At 35.7% G+C, this 19,341-nt stretch overlaps 1 protein-coding gene across 1 annotated transcript; it reads right to left on the bottom strand.

Moving 5' to 3' along the window:
• Window positions 1-2,611: 2,611 nt before the first annotated feature.
• KERA (keratocan) lies at window positions 2,612-8,257 on the bottom strand (the record flags this gene model as incomplete). Its single annotated transcript, XM_082281061.1, has 2 exons — window positions 2,612-2,784; window positions 7,372-8,257. The coding sequence occupies 2 exons, from the start codon at window positions 8,255-8,257 to the stop codon at window positions 2,612-2,614; spliced, it is 1,059 nt and encodes a 352-aa protein (XP_082137187.1).
• Window positions 8,258-19,341: the final 11,084 nt, after the last annotated feature.

Raw genomic sequence — 19,341 nt, 5'->3', positions numbered from 1 at the left:
AGGTCACTGCAGCAACATAGCTATTTTTTATTCTATTTCATGGAGCTGGTTCTGGGAGAGAAACTCAAGATGGAACAAATTGGCCTAAGTGAGGATACTTAAAATTTTCTCTTTAATTAAATAGTTCCCAGATGTGGAGTCAGTGCATTGCCTTAACGGTGTAGAGTACAGAGCACTTGGCAGCAGCAGATCTTCATACCAATAGAATTCTTCTCTTCACTCAGATTAACTGGGATTTGACAGAGACAAATCTTGAGCATCAGTCTGCAGGTGTTCTAGAATTGTTCCATAGGAAAGTACTGACTATGAAGGACTGATTTATAACGATTTCCAAATTACACTGTATTGGACAAATAGCAGTACAGCTGATAAAAATAACTGTTAAAAATTATTTCAAATAGCAGTACAGCTGATAAAAATAACTGTTAAAAATTATTTCATCAGATCTTGTGCTTCTGATCCCATCACATAATATGGCCCCTATCCAGAAAATGGAGTACCTTGATGCTCTAGTACCGTTTTATGATTTTACATTTCAACCTCTCTTCTATGTAAGCTTGACATCTCTTTGGGGAAGGTTTAGTCTTTTTTTCTTTAATGTGTATATGGTACCTCAAAGGTAATAATTTTTTACTGGACCTTCAAGGTGTTTTGCTGTATGATTAGAACTACAAATTATATTAATAATATGCATATATGCCTTTGAATATTCACTCTGGAGTAAATGTACTTGTTTTTTACTTAAAGCAGAAATTAATTTCCAAGACCAGAACATAATAGATGTTATAATCTAATTAATAGTATTGTCACATAATTTTTTTTCAAAAATAAATTACTATTATATTATTGAGTAAAGAACTTAGATGACATGCATACATATTGTAAAGACTTTTAAAATCTGTATTTTTTTTATATAGGGTGAACACAGAAGTACAGAAAATACTTTTGCTAGAAGGGCAAGTGTTTCTCAGCAATCACATAAAAAGAACAACAAAAGTAAATGGCTTTGCGATAGGATTTATGAATGGGTTAATTCTATACTTGGTTTCTATACTAGGTTGCTTCCACAAGTTCTCCAGAGTAGAATAAGGACTGATTTTCAGATAAAAAGGATTGATTGTTAGAAACTGTAGTTCTCAACACTTTTAAAAATCTACTTTTAAGAAAATACCTAATCTTCAATGCAAAAATTATACCACATGCATGGTCTTTAAATGCTTACTACTGAGGTCAGTCTTAAAATATTATCAATAGATGCAAGACATCAATGAGCAACTAATTGCGTTTATCTAGAAATGCAAGAAGACTAAAATAATGACTGAAGGATAGCCTGTTGTGCTGGCTAGCAGAAATAAGAATGTCATACTCTCTCAGTCAATAGTTGACTCTAATATTCAAGTCATTTATTGAAATGCCAATATTATAAAATAGAAAAAAATCAACCATATTTGATAAATCAAGCATATTTCATAAAAAGTTGCCTTCTGGTATCTCCCTTGTTAGTGAGTTGTTAATGTATCATGTTCTAATTACCTGGACTTCTCTAAAATTCAGTATTATTGTGCGCATATATGTGAGTTAGCAGTTTGCTGAATACTGCTCTGAGTTGATTGTGTTTGCTTAATTGATACAATTCCTATGCAAGTGCTTGCCTAGTTCAGTAAATAATTGGGAGGGGATGTATTGCTTAATTTCTTAATTTTCTCTTCATCACCATTGTATTAACTAGCCATTCAAATTTTTATGAAGTACCTAGTCCACGAAATATGTAATCATTACTATTCTTGGTTGTATTTCTCTGCAAACTAAAATTAACCAAATATTCAATGATGATCCCAAAGCTGCAGAAAGAAATGGTGTCAAAATTAGAAATGGAATAAAACAGCAGAAAACTGGGACTTTGAGAGAACAAGATTACATCTCATGTTCTCTTGTCCCTGGATTTGAGTTGGATCAGTTTATTCCAGTTCTGAAACTCACTTAATGAGTCCCTACATTTATATATATTCAGTATACTTCTTTGGATGCTAAGCCTCACGTACTTTTTGCCTTAAAAGTATTAGTCTTCAAAAGATGACAGCAATTTATGGGTTATTTGCATGTTAAGTGGTTATTCACCACAAGTCACTATCTGAAATGTCAGTGGCAGTTCTGATAACTAGTAATCATGCAGCTCATGATTTTATTAGCATATGCATTTGGCCAAGTGCACCCAAATTCATTGCGTTAGTTACAATATAACAAAATAAGGACATACAATTTGTCTATAGCAATGATGTTAGCAGGGTAGGCATTGTCACATTTGACAATGTAGTAAAGAAAGATGTAGTAGGCAAGAATTTTCTTTGGAATATTTGGGACCTTACAATGATGATTTTCAATATATTCACATTAGGAATTTATAGGGTAAGGTGTTAAGCACATGTTTCAGGTCCATACAAAATCTCTTCTGAAAGAACAGCCTTTTCAGTTGTAGAAAAGATACAAGCAAAGAAAAAAATTAAAGTCAAATAAAGCTGTTACTTCTTGATTTATGACTTAGAACAAGTTTCATTCCAGCAAGACTTGTATCTTATCACTCTCAGAGTACAAGAGTGACTCTGCAATATCTTTATATGACAACAGCTTGAAGTAGTCGGAAACAAATCATGATGTCCAACGGGATTGGAGGTTGAATTTCGTTTCCATCCAGACGAAGGTATCGGAGGCGAGGGATGTTGCCATAATGACCATGGTCTTCTTCTAAGGCAATGGAAACTGGGCATATTTGAGTCCCATTGACATCTGAAAATGTAGATCAACATTGTTAGGTTATGGAAAAATTCATGAAGGTTAAATTCACTTAGAACACAAATAAAGTAAACTTCCACTGATGTTTGCATGTGAGACTGTTGCTTTTGTTACATTTAACTACTTTGTTGATGGAGCAAAAAAGCATCATAATATAAGGTGATTTAGAACAGTGAATCACATGTTTATTGTGCTGCAATTATGAAAAAAGGCCACTAGATGCATAATTAACCTTGGAAAAAGAGGATACTAATTTAGACAACTACATGGTAAGCATTGAGAAATAGCTCTTTACACTCTGAGTGAGGAGGACAATATTACTGCTGAGGGATTTTGAACATCTTACTTCAATGACAATGCATTAATTTTAGGTTGATAATATTCCCTAATGAAGATCTTGCATTCAAAACGATGACCGTATTGAATCAGAGGAACGTTTAGTATAGTGTTTGTAACTTTTAACATCTGTACTTTTCTGTTCTCTCGCACTATTCAGTAGAGTTGGTCTTAATTGCAAGAATATAACTTGTGCAATGGGATATTTTTCTTTCTAATCTGAAAGCCAACAAATTCTTAAAATTCTGTATACATCACACATAGTTCGTTTCTGTACAGATAAAATTTGAAACTATGGTTTCAATCATTACCCATATTTGTAAGTGTTGAATAGCTTGGGTTCTTTACATTGTCTCCTCTAGGTTACTCCTGCACCATCACTTGGTTGAAATGCTTTTTATATTTTGTCTTCAGTTTTTAAATAGTCAGGCAGCTGCTGCCCTATTTCAGCCTCAGAAAGGTCTTGTGAAAACACTGAAGTGGTGTTTGTTTACCAAAGACGTCAAATTCCTTTGACCAAATTATATTTTTTGTTTGGTCTGACTGCTTGAGGACCTTGGGCCCAGACCAACTGAAGAAAAGTGAATGGAGAATTTGTACGTAACAGATTTTTTTCAACACAATTTTTACTAACAAAGAAATAGGAAAAAAATTTTTCTCCCTTTATATTTAGTAATGATACCATGCACAAGTCTTCTGACTACAGCCCCCAATATCAGATAAATGTTATGATGTAAAAATAACAACATAACTTACTTTTTTTTTCCCATACCTTACTTTTATTTTTTTTCCTAAATTCCATTTTGAAAAACTGCCCAGATGTTTGCAACATCTTGGGAGTGGACTTGACCTTTGTCATGGAAACTAGATAAATACATCCAGTTGGCCAAGGCCTGAAACTTTTGTTATATCTGTGATATCAAAATGTATTTGTCTATCTTGTGAAATTTGATTAATATTGGCAAAGTTTTTTATATTCTTGGATAAAACAAGCCACAACTTATTTTTATGTGTGAATTTGCAACACAGAAAGCTTGAGAATTTTCATGATGAAAGCAGCTATTAAAAGTTTTAGGTGAATCAACACTAAGTAGCAGAAAATATCTGCTTTGTTTGGTCAGCACTACTGTTCATAGAGACAAGATGGCTTCAAGTGCATCCTAAATCTCTGTCTTCTCTGACCTAGAAACTATCTCGATGCACTCCTTTTCACTGGGTTAATTACCCCAGCCTTGAAGTGAGGCAGCAGTTATCTAACCACAGGCCACCTAGGAAGAAGTTATTTCCTAATGATGTGTGGTATGAAGTGGTTTGGGTTTTATTGTTCTCTTCCCATAAACAGTAAATCCTACCCAAACTATCAGGGGAGTAAAAGCCTCTCTCTTTCTCTCTTTTAACCCTCTTCATGGATATATTACTGAATTTTGTTTAAGCAGGAGGAACAGGTCTTTCCTTCCACAGGTACAATTCACCCTGCCTAAACTGATCCATGTAGAGGTTAACTGTCAGTCTAAGTAAACCATTTGGACTCTGCTTATAAACTCTAGAGAGAGATGAATGCTTCCAAAAGGGGACTGACATCTCCTTAACATGGGATGAGTTTCCCTATGCAATAGTGTACCCTTTTCCATCAATTGAGTAGGAGGTCTGTTCGACTTTTTTGATTAAAAAATCTGGAATAGTTTATTCGAAAAAGATTAATTCAACTGCTTGTCAACAGAATTGTTACGCTATAAAATATTGAAAGATAAAACCCCTGAGCTGCTATAAGGGAAAACTGCAAAAGAGGTTCTCCTAAATGGCTAATACTGTATGTCTGCTGAAGAACTGCAGGAGATCCTGTTTCTTTTCCAGTGAAACTTATAATTTAGAAACAAAATGTAGGTAGTTGACCCAAGGATTTCTCCCTTTCTCTACATGTGGAATAATATTATCTCAGAGTATCTATCTCAATCTCCTGTTATTCTTCTAGGGGAACTTACTGTTTGCTCCCTTTCGTCTGTCCTTTGATAGCACTGCAATACCACCTGCTTACCCTTGCTCACTTGCTACATCATCATTTCACAGCTTGTCTTTGCTTACTTTAACATTCTCTTTTCCACTATTTAACAGCTCCCCGGAGCCTCATAAGGCTCCTAGGTAAATATGTTGGCACGCGTGTTTTAAAATGCCATGGAATAAATGTGGTGCAAATCTCTTGGAGCCATAATTAGCTTTGGTTTTAAGTTGGTTCTACTTCCCAAATTAGAATAGTAATTTTTCCTCTGTGTGTTGAGATCCTTAGGGAAGGGACTAGATCCTTAGGGAAGGAATGCAGGTGAAATTCTTGTTCCACTGAGACAAATTATGAGGCTATCATTGGCTGTCCTGGGCTTCAGAAGAAGGCCTTATATCTTCATAAATTGTCTCCAGAGAAATGAGGCTGTGCACTCATACAGAGAATTAATCTTACAAAATAACATACAGCAAAACATAGACAAATGGTATTTTCATAAAAATGCTGATGTCTGAACTCTTGCAACAACAACTCGCCAATAGAAAATAAAGCAGTGATTTGCAGTTGTGAGGGAATACCTGAAAACTAATATTATAAAAAGGGCTTGTACTGCACACATAAAAGTAAACCTTCAGAAGGACTCTTTTGTGGAGAAACCAGATCCAGGATTTTACAGCTATTTTTCTTTCAAATTTTTTCATTGATTATCTTAAAATAATGACTGATCTGGATTTAAGAAGACAAAATCAATCTGCAGAAATAATGTCATGTCTTATTACTCTGACCTGATGGGATTACATTCCTTGTTTGCAATCCCAAAGGCCCTTTGAGATATCATCTATTAGAGCAAAGTCTCATGAAGACTGCACCATTACCCCTTACCTCTTGAACAATTATGCTATGTGGTAAAATGTGCCTTATATAATACCTGGCTTTTATTTAAGGTATCAGGTTGCAACTATTTTATATTCAGTTACTAAGAATTCTTTTTTTCTTTTTATTTTTTGCTAAAGTCAGTTTTCTGCTTGAGTTGACAATGATTTTTGGAAAGTGGTAAAGGCATTAAGAAATACAAGGCTTGTGGAAAGCTATCATGATTTAGTTCCACAAGTACTCAGGTGTCATTGGAACGTGAGATTCGAGTTTACACACACAACGAAAGTTAATTTTCATGGTCTTAAGCTTTGTCAAATTGATTCAGGGAAGGAAGAGAACTGGACAGCTCTTTAAATACTACCTATACACAAAACTGCTCTTAAACTGGACAGGCTACATTCCAGTGATTTCAATTTTGTGTCCACTCAAAGTGACAGAATAAAGTCTGCACCTGAGGCCTTGCAGTGAAGCAATTAAAATAAATCCCTTTGTAACCAGGGGGCAATTAAATATATTCAGAAAAAACATCTGTCATAAGCTTTAACACTGATTAACTGTTAGAATTCTTGCAGGCCACTTAAATATGTGCCAGTTACACAAAATTTATTTTTATTTGCATGATCTCATACATTTATTTTGCCAGATGCAGTGAACAAATGTAAATTATTAATAGGTATCTTCCTTTCATAGGTCGTTGTTTCATACAAAAGCCAAACCATTATTTTTAGTATATTTGTGAACTACAGTGGCCCAAAAGATTGGTAAGGGACCATGTATTCAATTAAATCACCATGAAAGGAAGATAAATACAGAAACTTGGCTTCCTTCTGTGCAGAGGTAAATAAAAAGTTTTATTTTGGGTTTTGGTATGAAAAAAAGTATTTACTGAGCATATAATTTCATTATATAGAGTATTTGATGTTCCTAACCACATCCCCACTACACCTGGATGAATTTGGAAACAGTCCTAGATGTGAAACTATGAAAACCAATAGGCTTCTGTTGCCTTAGGTACAAAACCTTATCTCACTTACACAAAATGGAAAACTTTTGAGGACATAAATCTTAGTAGGACAAATATGCTGTAAAATCAGTAAAACACTAAAACATTTTGCTCAGAGAGGTGGCAGTTGCCCATCCCTGGCAAATTTTAAGGTCAGGCTGGACAGGGCTCTGAAAAATCTCATCGTGTTGAAGACGACCCTGCTTATTGCAGGAAGGTTGGAAAAAATGACTTCTAGAGGTCCCTTCCTTCCCAAATTATTCAATGATTCTATAATTTTAATCACTTTACTTCAAAGAGTATTTTTATAGTTAAATAGACATTTTAAAATATCGTTTTGAAGGTTCCCACACTGATAATACATACTTACTTTTGATTTTGTTGTGATCAAGGTGAAGGTGCTCAAGGTGAGCATTGATTGGTGGAATTTTAGTGAGCTGATTGTGAGACAGCTGTAGGTCTAGAATAGATGAAACGTTAAACCCATTTGGAGGGATACCATCATCAGACAATTTATTGTAGTTCAGCCTAAGGAAAGTCACTTTGGGTATTGCACTGAAGTAGTTATCTGGTATAACTTCGATGGAGTTGTTGTCCAAAAACAGCTGCAGTGTATTAGCTGGAATGCTTAAAGGCATTTTCTTGAGTGAATTTTTTGCTATGTTGAGTTGCATAAGATTGTTGAGTCCTTGGAAGGTGTCACTTTGAAGAGCGCTGTCCAACAAACTGTTCTGGTGCAGGTCTAACATGGTAAGGTTTTCCAGGTGGCTGAAGACTCCTTCTGGGATTCTGGAGATTTTGTTTCTAGCTAGCCTTAGCTGTTCCAGACCCACTGGTAATGGGGCAGGCACCTCTTCCAATTCGTTATCTTCAAGGAATAAGTAAAGCAGTCTTTTCAGCTTGCTCAGCACACCACTCTCAATGCCACCATTTGTGATCTTATTCTTGTTCAGATTTATCCATCTCAGATGAGTGGCATTCATAAAAGGCTTCTCTGAAAGTGTTTCAATTTGATTGTTTTGAAGATAGAGGTACCAAATTCTTGCTGGAATTGGAGGTATTTCTTTTAGTCCTTTGTTATCACAGTATAATGCATTGGGGAAACTAGGAGGACAAAAGCACTCCTGTGGACACTCAGAAGTATAGTGAGACCAATGGTCAAGACCCAGATCATCATAAACTTGTCTCACAGTTCGAGTCCACACAGAATTGACCAAGAATAAGAGCAAAAGGCTTGTATAGACTTTTAGAATCATTGTGTTTGCCTTGGAAGGGGAAAAAAACAATTAGCTGTTTCTCAACAAAATTCCATAGCAGAATACTAGATTAACAAAACAGTTTTACATATAAAATAATATTTCCTTTATAAACAGCTAAATTCTGTCCTCTAGGGTATTATCCATGACATGTTAAGGAAAAACTGAAAAGTAATGTAAGAGGTATAAATGATTCAGTGCTATCTGTTGATAAACATTTACCTGATTCAGCTTAGACTCCACATTGGCTACGAGCTTAACTGATGTTCATACAAGTGTCATTTCAAAGAATATGAAAATATGGATCATTTTTAGACAATAAATCAGTGCTTCTTTTAAATTTGTCTAAGTTTTCCTGTAAAGACCTCTGATCTACATTATATAATGAATAATCTTCAGAAAAGATATCATTACCATATATACCAATGATATAAATACTATTGTACTCAGTGTTCCTCCTTTTAAAATCAATCATAGCCCCTTTTCTGTTTTTGCTCTCTCTTAAATTATAATGGCATCTGGATCAGATTTTCTAGGGTCTTTTGTCTTCATTCAAAAGTCGGAGATCAAATACTGTTTTAACAGCTGTTTGTTGGGCATGTTCTTAAAAAGCTTGGAGGGAATATGTTTGACTAATCCATTCCCCGCCTCACTCTCTCATATCCAAAGTTAGAAATTTCCTTCCCTAAAGCAAACAGACAAAACCAAATGCCTGATCTAAACGACACAAAAAATAAGTCTTAACAAATGTCCACGAAAAGTAAATCCTAACCAAATTATTCATATACACCAGTGCACCTTCAAACTATTCTTCCTACTTAATTATTGGCTTTTTTTAGCCTCTTTCACCACTGAATGGTGGAAAAAAATCATCACAGATAATTTACTCCAAATGGAAATATTTGTGTAGCACAAAAACAGTGCTTTACAAACTCTCTTATCTTGATTGCTGCCTCAAGAAGATTAACAAACATTTTGCAATGTAGAGGCAAACGACTGAAAGCTGAAATTTCTGGTCAAAATTAGGAGGTTGGTTTTGGCAAAAATAGTATTTAAATAAAAAGTATATTCTCCCATAGGATTAATGCATCAGTAAAGTTAAGAGCTCAGTTAAGTTGCTGCATATGATACTTAGTAATTTAATAGTTTTCAACATTGTTATTAGCAGCAACAAGTGCAGTATCCTATAGCTTTTCCAGCCCCAGAAACTGCTATCTGGAAGCATTCCAAAAAAAGGGACAAATAAAGTATTTCTAAAGAATAGCATTTATATTTTACACAGTGAATTTGCAGCCCTCTTACTCTGTAAATATTCATAACCTTAATAGCATTTAAAAATTAAATATAAAGCAATTTACCTTGTCAGTCAGGTTCCTGGAGCTATCTGAAGCCAGTTAGAAATCACTGTAAATTCACCGCTTTTGGCTGCTAAGCACTGTGTTTGTTTCCTGTCCTCCTAAGAATTAGCAGCATATAAAACTGGAAGTACATACTAGTATTCCCAGATGTATTTCCATGCACACCTGATTAGCTATTGCTTCTAGTTTGACATTGCTTCAGAGTTTGGGCTTACCTCAGCCTTCTTGGATCTTCTTCTCTTTCTATTGGTCCCTGTTGTTAGACTGTAATAGCTTGAGTCAGGCTACAAGCCGTGTTCTAGGAATACGGCCTCATATATACGCATCAGTGGTTACAGCTTTTAACCCCTGAAATAGCCAAGGCACCTCAGCACCTAGGCAGGAAAAAAAGGAAATCCTGGCCTCAATATCAAGCAGCCACAGAGCTGAGACACATTTGATTTTTTATGTTCTATCAGATGATAAGAGCTGGTCTAGATGAAACAGGTAACCCAAAATGTACATTTATTCAAAATTTTTGTTAGAAGACACTTTACATGCAAAGCTCACTTACATCATAATTCATTCTCATAATACCTGAATTGGCCACAAAGAATTAAAACCAGTGCCATCTGTTTCTACGGAAATATTTTATTTGATTTTTATTAAATGCAGATGCTGTCATGCTATTTAAAGAAAAAATTCTTGATTAGGAGAAGAAGAGAGCAAAAGCATTTGCTAAGAATTTTTTAATAACATCTTTTCAGTTCTTTAAAGATTAAACCTTACCTTTTCCTTTTTGTTCAGAGGGTTGTTTACATATATTTCTACAAAGTTATAATACTCTCCAGTGCCTCCTGCAATTTTCTTTTATCATTGATCTAAAGCAAACGCTTTCCAGCCAACTTGGTCTCCAAAGACAGACACATATTTCTCACATTAAGTATTTTGGAAGATTTTTGTTTTCCTTTTTAGTCCAAACTTAAGTAACAACTTTATATCAGAAAAACTATCCATGTTCAAAGCCAGAACAATGACATACATATTTTAAGGGAAAAGCTAATGAAAAATATTGAAAATATAAAATATATCCTGATACTTTTAATGAGTTATATTAGTTTTAAAACTTAGTTACATAATTACTTTAATTCAATTTTATCTGATTGATTTTAACCATAAAGTCTGTAACAACCTCTTTCATAGTTTTTAAAACCTTGCTTCTTAAATTCAGAATATCTCAAAAGAAGCTTTGAAGTAGAAAAGATAAAAAGTAGACAAAAAAGAAAAGCAAACCTTAAATTCATGGGCAGCTTTCACTGACTTCAGTAAGACTAATGTAAAATATGTCATAAATTTTTTTCATGAGTATATGTTTGTACTGCCGTGTTTCTTGTTTAGGAAAAAATGCATCCTTTCCATCAGTATTTTTTGCATTGCTTATGTGCTTGAAAATAAAATAAGTGCTTAAGTGTTTCACTCTGCTAGAACTCCAGGCCCTTCAACACCTTTTAAAGATTATTAGGGATTTCTTACAAAGCATGTATAAAACTGTTTCCTTCATGCATACTAAGTAGATTATTTTAATAGTTTAAATCAGATTAAATTAATTTACATCTATAGCTAAAAGTAAAAGTTCTAGTTTTAAGCAGATGTACTAGTTATAGGACAAAAGTCATAAAAAATTTCATTATTAGTGTCACTTTAAGCACCTAAAACTTGAAATGTTTAAGACTTGGACCTCCTGCAGCAGAGCTAGTGACAAGGGTGCTTGTCAGCTGGAGTCCACCCATGGGAGATGGAGAGAGGCAGAGGCACCCCTGTGTGAAGTTTAAAATAGTTGTGTGTCCAGTTGGGAGCCACTTAAGAGGTTTCACCATGAAAATTGCATCTATGATTCTTGTAAACAAAAAGCAGTGCAATATAAAAGTGGTTTGAATTTCTGCTAAATCTTCACAAAGTGTGTAGAGAGAATATGGAGACACTGAGGTCTCTTTGTCACTAAAGAACGAGCCAAGTCCATCCTGAATGTTGTACTGGAGAGTCTAAAATTGTGAGTCCTGAGGGCAGATATCTGTTGTGACACACTTAAATGCATGTTGCCAGACGTTTACATCTAGCAACAACAAAAACGACTGATTTATCTTAGGCTTCATGGTGGTCCGAATTTACCTGCTAATCATGTCCACATATTCATTATGTTATCACAGCAGTCCCTGGCAAAGGGACTGGCTGTTTACCTTGTGGCAGGCAGTGGTACTATTTGTATGAAATGCTGTTCAGCAAGGGGTCACAATCTGCCCTTTGTGGATTTAGAGACCAGGTATTTCATCCTTATCAAGCACATGTTTCCATCCCATTCAAAGGAGGAGTTCTTAATTAGGAGAAGAAAACAGAAAAATACATTTTCTAAGATTTTCTCAATAATGTGAATCTCCATTTCTTCTGATGCAAACAAAGAGCAGGGAAAAAAGACAAGAAATGTCCTCAAAATCAGGAAGCAAAGGTGTAACAACTGTAATATGTATTCTCACATGCGCTCAAAAATTTTTGAAATATCTCTGCACAAACAAGTGATTACGTGGGTGTCTAAGCAGACTTTGCAAAAAGCCTGCTTTCCATGAAACCTTCAAGATTATGCACATATCATGCATTTGTTCTGTTCAGTCCTCCATCATCTGGTGTAAATATTTCCTATTTAAAGGGTGGACTATATGATGATAAAGTTTTACAGACTCATAAAAGACCATGGCCAAGATTTTAAAAAATTACTAATGGTTTGGGTGACATTTTGTGTTGCGTATCCAACCTGAGACTCTTTCCAGGACCTTCTTTTCAGTAAGAGACAGCTAAGAATTTTGTGTTAATGAGGTAATTTTTAACTTGAGAAGCTGAGCGATCAAAGGCAAATATCAGTGAAACACAAAGTGCTCCTGATACCATGAACAATCTCCCAAAAAGTAACAGTATGAAAGGTATTTGGACAGCAATAAAAAGAAGTGGTAAAAAATATTACAGTAAAAATACTGTCGATACTCACTCTGAATTTTGGAGACAATTTCTAAAAGATACTGTTGGGATTGTTCTAGTTTGAGAAAGATGTCTCAAGCTACTACAGGATTTTACTACATATATCTCCTTTCAATCCACGCTGTTAATCAAGAGAAAGTGTATTAAAGATATATTAAAAAGCGAGGTGCATCAACAACTGCAGAGGTTGATAACATCTCCTTGAGAAGAGTAATGTACATGCTTGATACTAAAACAGCTCACAACCTTGAGGAAGACTTGAAGAGTAAAAAAGTAAGACCCATTGGGAGGAGATATGGACAACTGGGAGTGCTGTTTGGAGCTGTTGCTCTGTTTCAGCATCAGAGTTGCTGACAGTGAAAAAACGCATTGCTTTCTTTCAGTAATGGCTGCCATATGTCTCAGATTTAATTCGAAGCAAGGTCTGTTAAGCATCAAGCATGTGTATAGTTCATCACCAGCAAACCCAAGAGTATACTGCACGCAGAGCTTATTCATTAGCCCTGTGGATTGCTCCATTTAGCAAAGGCTGCAGTCCACACTCTCTGCTGCCTAAATTTGGGCAGTACTTTACCAAAAAGCTATGTGCCTTGTTCCACAGGACAATCAGTTCATCTGAAACAGGCTCTTGAATTATCTTCATGATTACTAGAGAAAAGGTAACATTCCAAAATCTGAAGACAGTAAGCCCAGTTTGTGTATCCTTTATCATATACTCCAATGGTAGCTCCAGACTTCTTCAGTGGGGTGCTGACTTTTACTCAGGGTTCAGTCTGCTTCTTTCACTTCTGATGACCAGCACGTAGACATCTCTCTTTCTGCATTGTGGGTCTGAGTTTTACGCAGAGTCAAAAAGACAAAACTTCTATTTCCAAACAGTTCCCTGATCACCAGACGGTGATATATCTCAATTAATAATATCTGCTGCTCCTTTAAAAAAAAAAGCCTCAAAAGGTCAACAAGATCAAAGAGTCTAAAATAAAGCAGATGACTGAACCCTTCAGGCTAGCCCAAGGGACACTGCAGGCAGATCAAAGGACCAGCCCAGATGCTCCAGACCCTGCTTCTATGGATGTATTTTACTCTACATCATTCCTAGTGAACACAAGAAAATAAAACAAAACAGACTTAGGAGCAGGAATGCTGCACCACTCCTAAAGCCTAGAATTACCCACTTAGACCTCTCAGTGGAAGAAATTGAATTTCTTATTTAAATAGGCATTTTTTGTGCATATGCAGGCAGATGAAGTGTAGGGAATTTACTTGGGGAGCTTTCAGTTTAGATCAGAATACATTGCTTAAAGAAACCCTGGAGAACAGATTGACTGGCTTAATTTTTTAAATGGAGATGTCACCTGACCTCCTGTTTATATAGGATTTAGGAAGATAAGATCCTATTCTAAAAGTCCAGAAACAAAACTCTAGCGATTTACTTTTTGCACTACTTCACTCCCTTGAAAAAACCACAGTGGGAACTGAGTAGCTTAGCTTAAAGAGATCATTGTAGAGCAACACATTTCAGAAAAGAACAACTATGGAAAAGGGCTCAGCTTTTATGAGAAATATACTGGTCTTCTGAATATGCTTCATTAAGTAGTTTTTTGGCACTCTGTTCTCTTTCTCTCTGTTTTGAACTCTTTACCACAGTGACACCATAAGGTTCCATGACACAATGCCAAGATCTGGTATTTGTCTTGGCTTGCTAGGTTTACTTTACCTACTATGTAATTGTTGCTGTCAATCTCTTACTTTAGTTTGTTTTCATGCTTTCAACAATTTCAACACTGAAACAAATCTGTGCTACCCAGGGTAGCAAGTTTAGATTTTTAAAATGCTAAATGTATCTTAAATTAAATACCTAACATGCATTTATCAATTACACACATATATAGAGTTACTGGCCCACATGTGGCTATTTAGATGATTTATATTTTCCAGACACTTAACAGTAAATTAAAACATGTATTAGTGTTTGGATGCCCATTCTGTAAACCTGCAGTTTTGAAACATAAACCATCAATGATTAAATATTCTGAGATAACATAAGGATAGTGAAAACAAGCTGTTTTCACTATCATTTAATTATATCCTCATCCTTAATTTATGTTAACGTCTGTTTTCTTATTTTCTTCTGTTGTTAAAGAAGTCCAAAAATATATTAATTCATCTTCATTTTGGATCCCCACAGATTACCAGAAGTTGAAACTTATATGAAGTTCTGTCCTCTAAAATAAATGACAAGGGTTTCATAAAAAAGAACTCCCACAACTTAATGAAAAAAAAAAATTTCCCCTTATAGTAATGCTCTGCTATAGTGATTTTGCCACATGAGAAATTCAAGGTTCAGGGCTTTTTTAATATTTAGAAAGAAAAGCCAAATGGCATAAGCTATATGAAAACTCAGGTCTTATTTTCCATTAATTGTAGTCATTTTTGTCCTAATTTTTAATGCAGATACTCTGGGGAAATACTGAAATTAAACATTAAACTATGTGATTTTTATTTTCTTAAATTGCGATATCAGTCATCGTTTCCAAGAGCTGGCGTTTCCCAAAGCACTTGAGTTTTCTTCCAGAGTCCCAACTTCAAGCTCAAATCTCACTCACCATGACCACTCCAGTCACTGATTATCCTTTCAGATGGAACATGTTGAAACTAAGTCTTTACAGTGTCGATGAAATTCCTCACCACCCAGCACTTTGATGCAAACAGACACCACCTTTTTGTTTGAGGACAGCTCTGGAACCCATCTCCAGGGAGAATTCATTGTCCCTCCCTGTCCCAGAACCATGCAGTGCTCCAGAGCCCTAAGTAATCAAAGGGATGTTCTTTAACACTTCCTGCTCTTTTCTTAGATGATTCCATGCTCTTCATGGTGACAGCTGGGAATCCCAGCAGTAAATGCTTAGTTCCCTTCTGCTTTCTGTGTATAATATATACCTCAGCTCAAGGTTGTGATTTTCATTAGGAACAACATACCTTTCCTTCTTTTTGAATCGAGGGTGGGAATAAAAATAGTGCAGGGGATGATTCTCCTTACCCACACCTAGGAACCTGAATGAAAAAAAGAATTCATTTTTTACACATGTAGATGTTTTGCATATTTGACGCATGTACACGTTTTGCACAAATTCGTCTTTAAATCAGTGCAGTATTGCACACAATCTTGAGAACTTATTAGTCCTACTGTTTATTATTTGACAGCAAAATGGCTGTAATGATGAAAGCTGAATGAGAAGTTCAGGAAACATTTGTTCATGGAGTTTGGAAACCAGTGTGCATAGTAAGATGGGTAGCAAAATCACATTATGTGATACTGGAAAGATGACGGAAATATGAAATTTGATAATTGTTTATCTTCAAGACAGCTTATTGTTAAATCGGTTTATAAGAGATGAAATTTCTAAAGACTTCCAGTACTTCTGTCTGAAATATTATGCATGTTTCAATGAAAGCATTATCATCAATAGAAATACATATTTTACAAGTATTATTTAATAAGTTCCAAAGTGTCTTTGAAATTATTTGAATATATGCTCTAATCTGAAATTATTTGAATATATGCTCTAATCAGGTGGACCAAATACCACAACAGTCTTGTATGCATTGCCCCACACTAGGACTCACAGAGTAAAGACAGATTTTGCATGTCTGATGAAGAACAGAAGACTAAAGTGAGCAAATTCTTTAGTATTAAGGAGCTAGTTAAGTTTTCTGACAAATAAGTGTGTTAAATTCAACCATTTTAAACAATGTAGGGGTTTTTTTCACAAACTTTAAAAAATATTTTTAAGCATCTCATAACAGTTGATTTAGACACTGTAACTCAAAATATCACCAAAGAGCGCTTTCTTGGGAGAAATGAAAAGCTCCATGATCATTTATATCTTTCCTTATGAGATGAGTTTGCTTTGCCCTCTTTTGTCAGAACAGTAGTACTTTTTCCAAAATAAAGTTTACCTCTTCTTCAGAAGTCAGGTGCATTTGACCAAATCCCTTTGTTTCTATACTGTTATATGGATCATAAATAATATTTCTCCTCTCATGTATTTCCCTAATTTCTTCACTGCCTTCTTAATTAGACTTTCTTTTCTGCTTTTCTTTAACAATTTCAGATTAAAAAGGTACCAGATTAAAAGTACCACAGAGGTACTACATAAGAGGGATTATTCTTTAAAAACATTCTAGTAATCAAAACTGCTTAAAAATATTCCGCTACCTGATCTATAGATTAAGAATTCAAATTACAAAGAGGAAGATAATTCACCTCCCAAAATATGTAGAAGGGGTTACACCCACAAAGCATCATGGTTTATAACACTAAAGAGTAGCAATATGTACATTTTCAGATATTTTGGTGCCCACTGAAACCCTCAGCACCTGATAATATATGTATACCTTTATAAATTAATGGAGGGATAAACAAACAAACAAAAAGCCCAGCAGATAGAACCTTAAGGGTCCACAAAAGCATGAAACTGAGAGCAACTTAAAGTATCCAAACTGAAATTTTTAAAGCAAAGTGTTCATGTTATTTAGTGGGCACAGCCTTGAGCACATCAATCTCACTTTTTAATTCATTCAAGCTGGGCACTTCAGGCAAGTCACCTCTCTGAGACAACAGATGGGATCCTTCTTGTGGTTCCAGTGTGTGTAGATATGGGCACAGTTACTTCCTGTTTAGCCCACAGTCACAGTCTTATCTCAGAACCCTGGTACAGTGTGATAAAAAGTGTTCAAGCCTCTAAAGATGCTTTTCTTTACATAATGAAGTGATAATTTGCCCTGGTACTTGAACCTGACCTTTCTACCTTCAAGGTGAGGAGTGTCCTAAAGTACAGTTAGCACTCCTTTTCTTTCTCTGCGCTAACTGATGTTGAACTGTTCAGATTAAGTAGAAAAGAGAGTTATTTATGTATGAAAGCCTTAAGGCCTACCAATTAAGTTCTTTTCTTACAGATAGAAAGTTTTTTAACCTAACCTAAGTTTTTTAACCTTTTTTAGTCTAAATCTATAAAAAAATTCAGAACCAAAATGTCCTCCATGAGCATTCTGTCCACTAGGATGGTAACATGTTTGCCAGTGCTGTCCCACATGGGAGAGTTAGATGGGATGGATCTCTGACTTCACTACTTAGTAAATCACAAGTGTTAAAATGGGAGCAGATTTGCACAAGTCAGCTAAGGTATCGAAAGAAAGATTCCACAGTTTCTGTCTATGGAATCGATATCCAAATGTCAGCTGAGTTAAGAGCCTGTATCATGGGAGTTGGAATTATGGATGGGAACCTGAAACAAATTTTCCACATGAATGTCATGCTAAATTCTTCAGATGTACAAATGGTTATTAAAATTGATATTGTTCCCCATTGGTTGCTAGTATTCCTAGAATCACAGATTCACAGAAATTATAAATAAGTTCGAAGAAACATCTGAAGGTTATTTAGTTCAACCTCCTTCTAAAACTAAGGCTTTCAAAGACAAATCTGTCCCTCAGGGCACTGTCCATGCAAGTTATGAAGATTTCTGAGGATGGAGAGTCCACAGCCTCCTTGGGAAATCTGTGAGAGTGCTTTATGAACTCACTGTGAAGAATTTTTTTGTATGCCCAGCTCAAATTTCTCTTTCTGGAACTTTTTCTTTGCCACTGTTCCCTTTGACCATGCCCCCTGGAACTGGACACTTTTTCTATAGCACTCTTTTAGGCAGTGGAAGACTGGACTGAGACATATGGTATATTCAGAGAGGCTAAGGGAAGTACCTTGGCATTACCTGGAAAGAAGAAGGCTGAGGGAAGCTCTATTAACAGACTTACATCTTAGTGACTCTTCACCAAACTTCACTTTGCTTTTTAATCTCACAATTTCTTCCATCTTCAATCTATGCTTGTTACATCTGTACATGTAACAACTTTTGCTGTTTAGTCCCCAGTTGTCCAAATAAGTTGGTTCATGCTGAACAACTACCTATTTATTGCCTTTCACTAAAACCAAAGGTTTGAAATAGAGATAGGACCCTGCCAGGTTCCTTGCTCTAGAAGTACAGCTCTATTCAACAGCTAACTGCTCACTCTTTTCATGATCCATTTGACTATGCTGGATTTATAAAGCAGTAGGGGGCATGAAGGATTTATTATTCCAGTAGTCCAAACATTCTTGTGTCTCTGCCTGTTCCTTCTAGAGAACTTCTGCAATTAATCTAAGATGAAAATTATCTTTTTAATCAGACAATGTTTGTCTACTTGAAAGGTAACTGCATCTTTGCAAATGGCTGTGCAACACATTTGCAGACCAGTTTCTAAAATTCCATGGGTAAGGTTTTTGTTGGTGGCATTTGTATATTGTTGTTGTAATACCTCCTTATATTTGTAGCAAAGTTTCCTTTTTACATCTGCTTTCCAATTCGTGTCTTTCCTAGAGTTCTTAATTTTTGTGAGTTCCTCCATATGAAACTTCATGTGAAAGTTTTATGACATATTTAACAATTTTGACCTTAAACAAGGAGGAACATGCTATGGTCCCGTGCCGGCTAGCATGCTGTCGTGGGCACCAAGCAATCTTCTGCCTGCCCCGAGTGAGGATGGGCAGAGGCCGACCGTGGCACCGGGGGGCCGGCGAAGCACCTGCTTGGGTTTGCCTTGCCCATCGGTGGTGAGGGCGTGCAAGGACGCAGGAAAAAAGCAGAGGGACTTCCTCGTGGGGGAAGGGGTTTATTCGGGAGC

Source organism: Coloeus monedula (genome assembly GCF_965178545.1).
Source record: "Coloeus monedula genome assembly, chromosome: 4".
Classification (NCBI taxonomy): Eukaryota; Metazoa; Chordata; class Aves; order Passeriformes; family Corvidae; genus Coloeus; species Coloeus monedula.
Note: the sequence above shows the minus strand (reverse complement) of the source record. Positions and strands in the feature narration are given on the sequence as shown.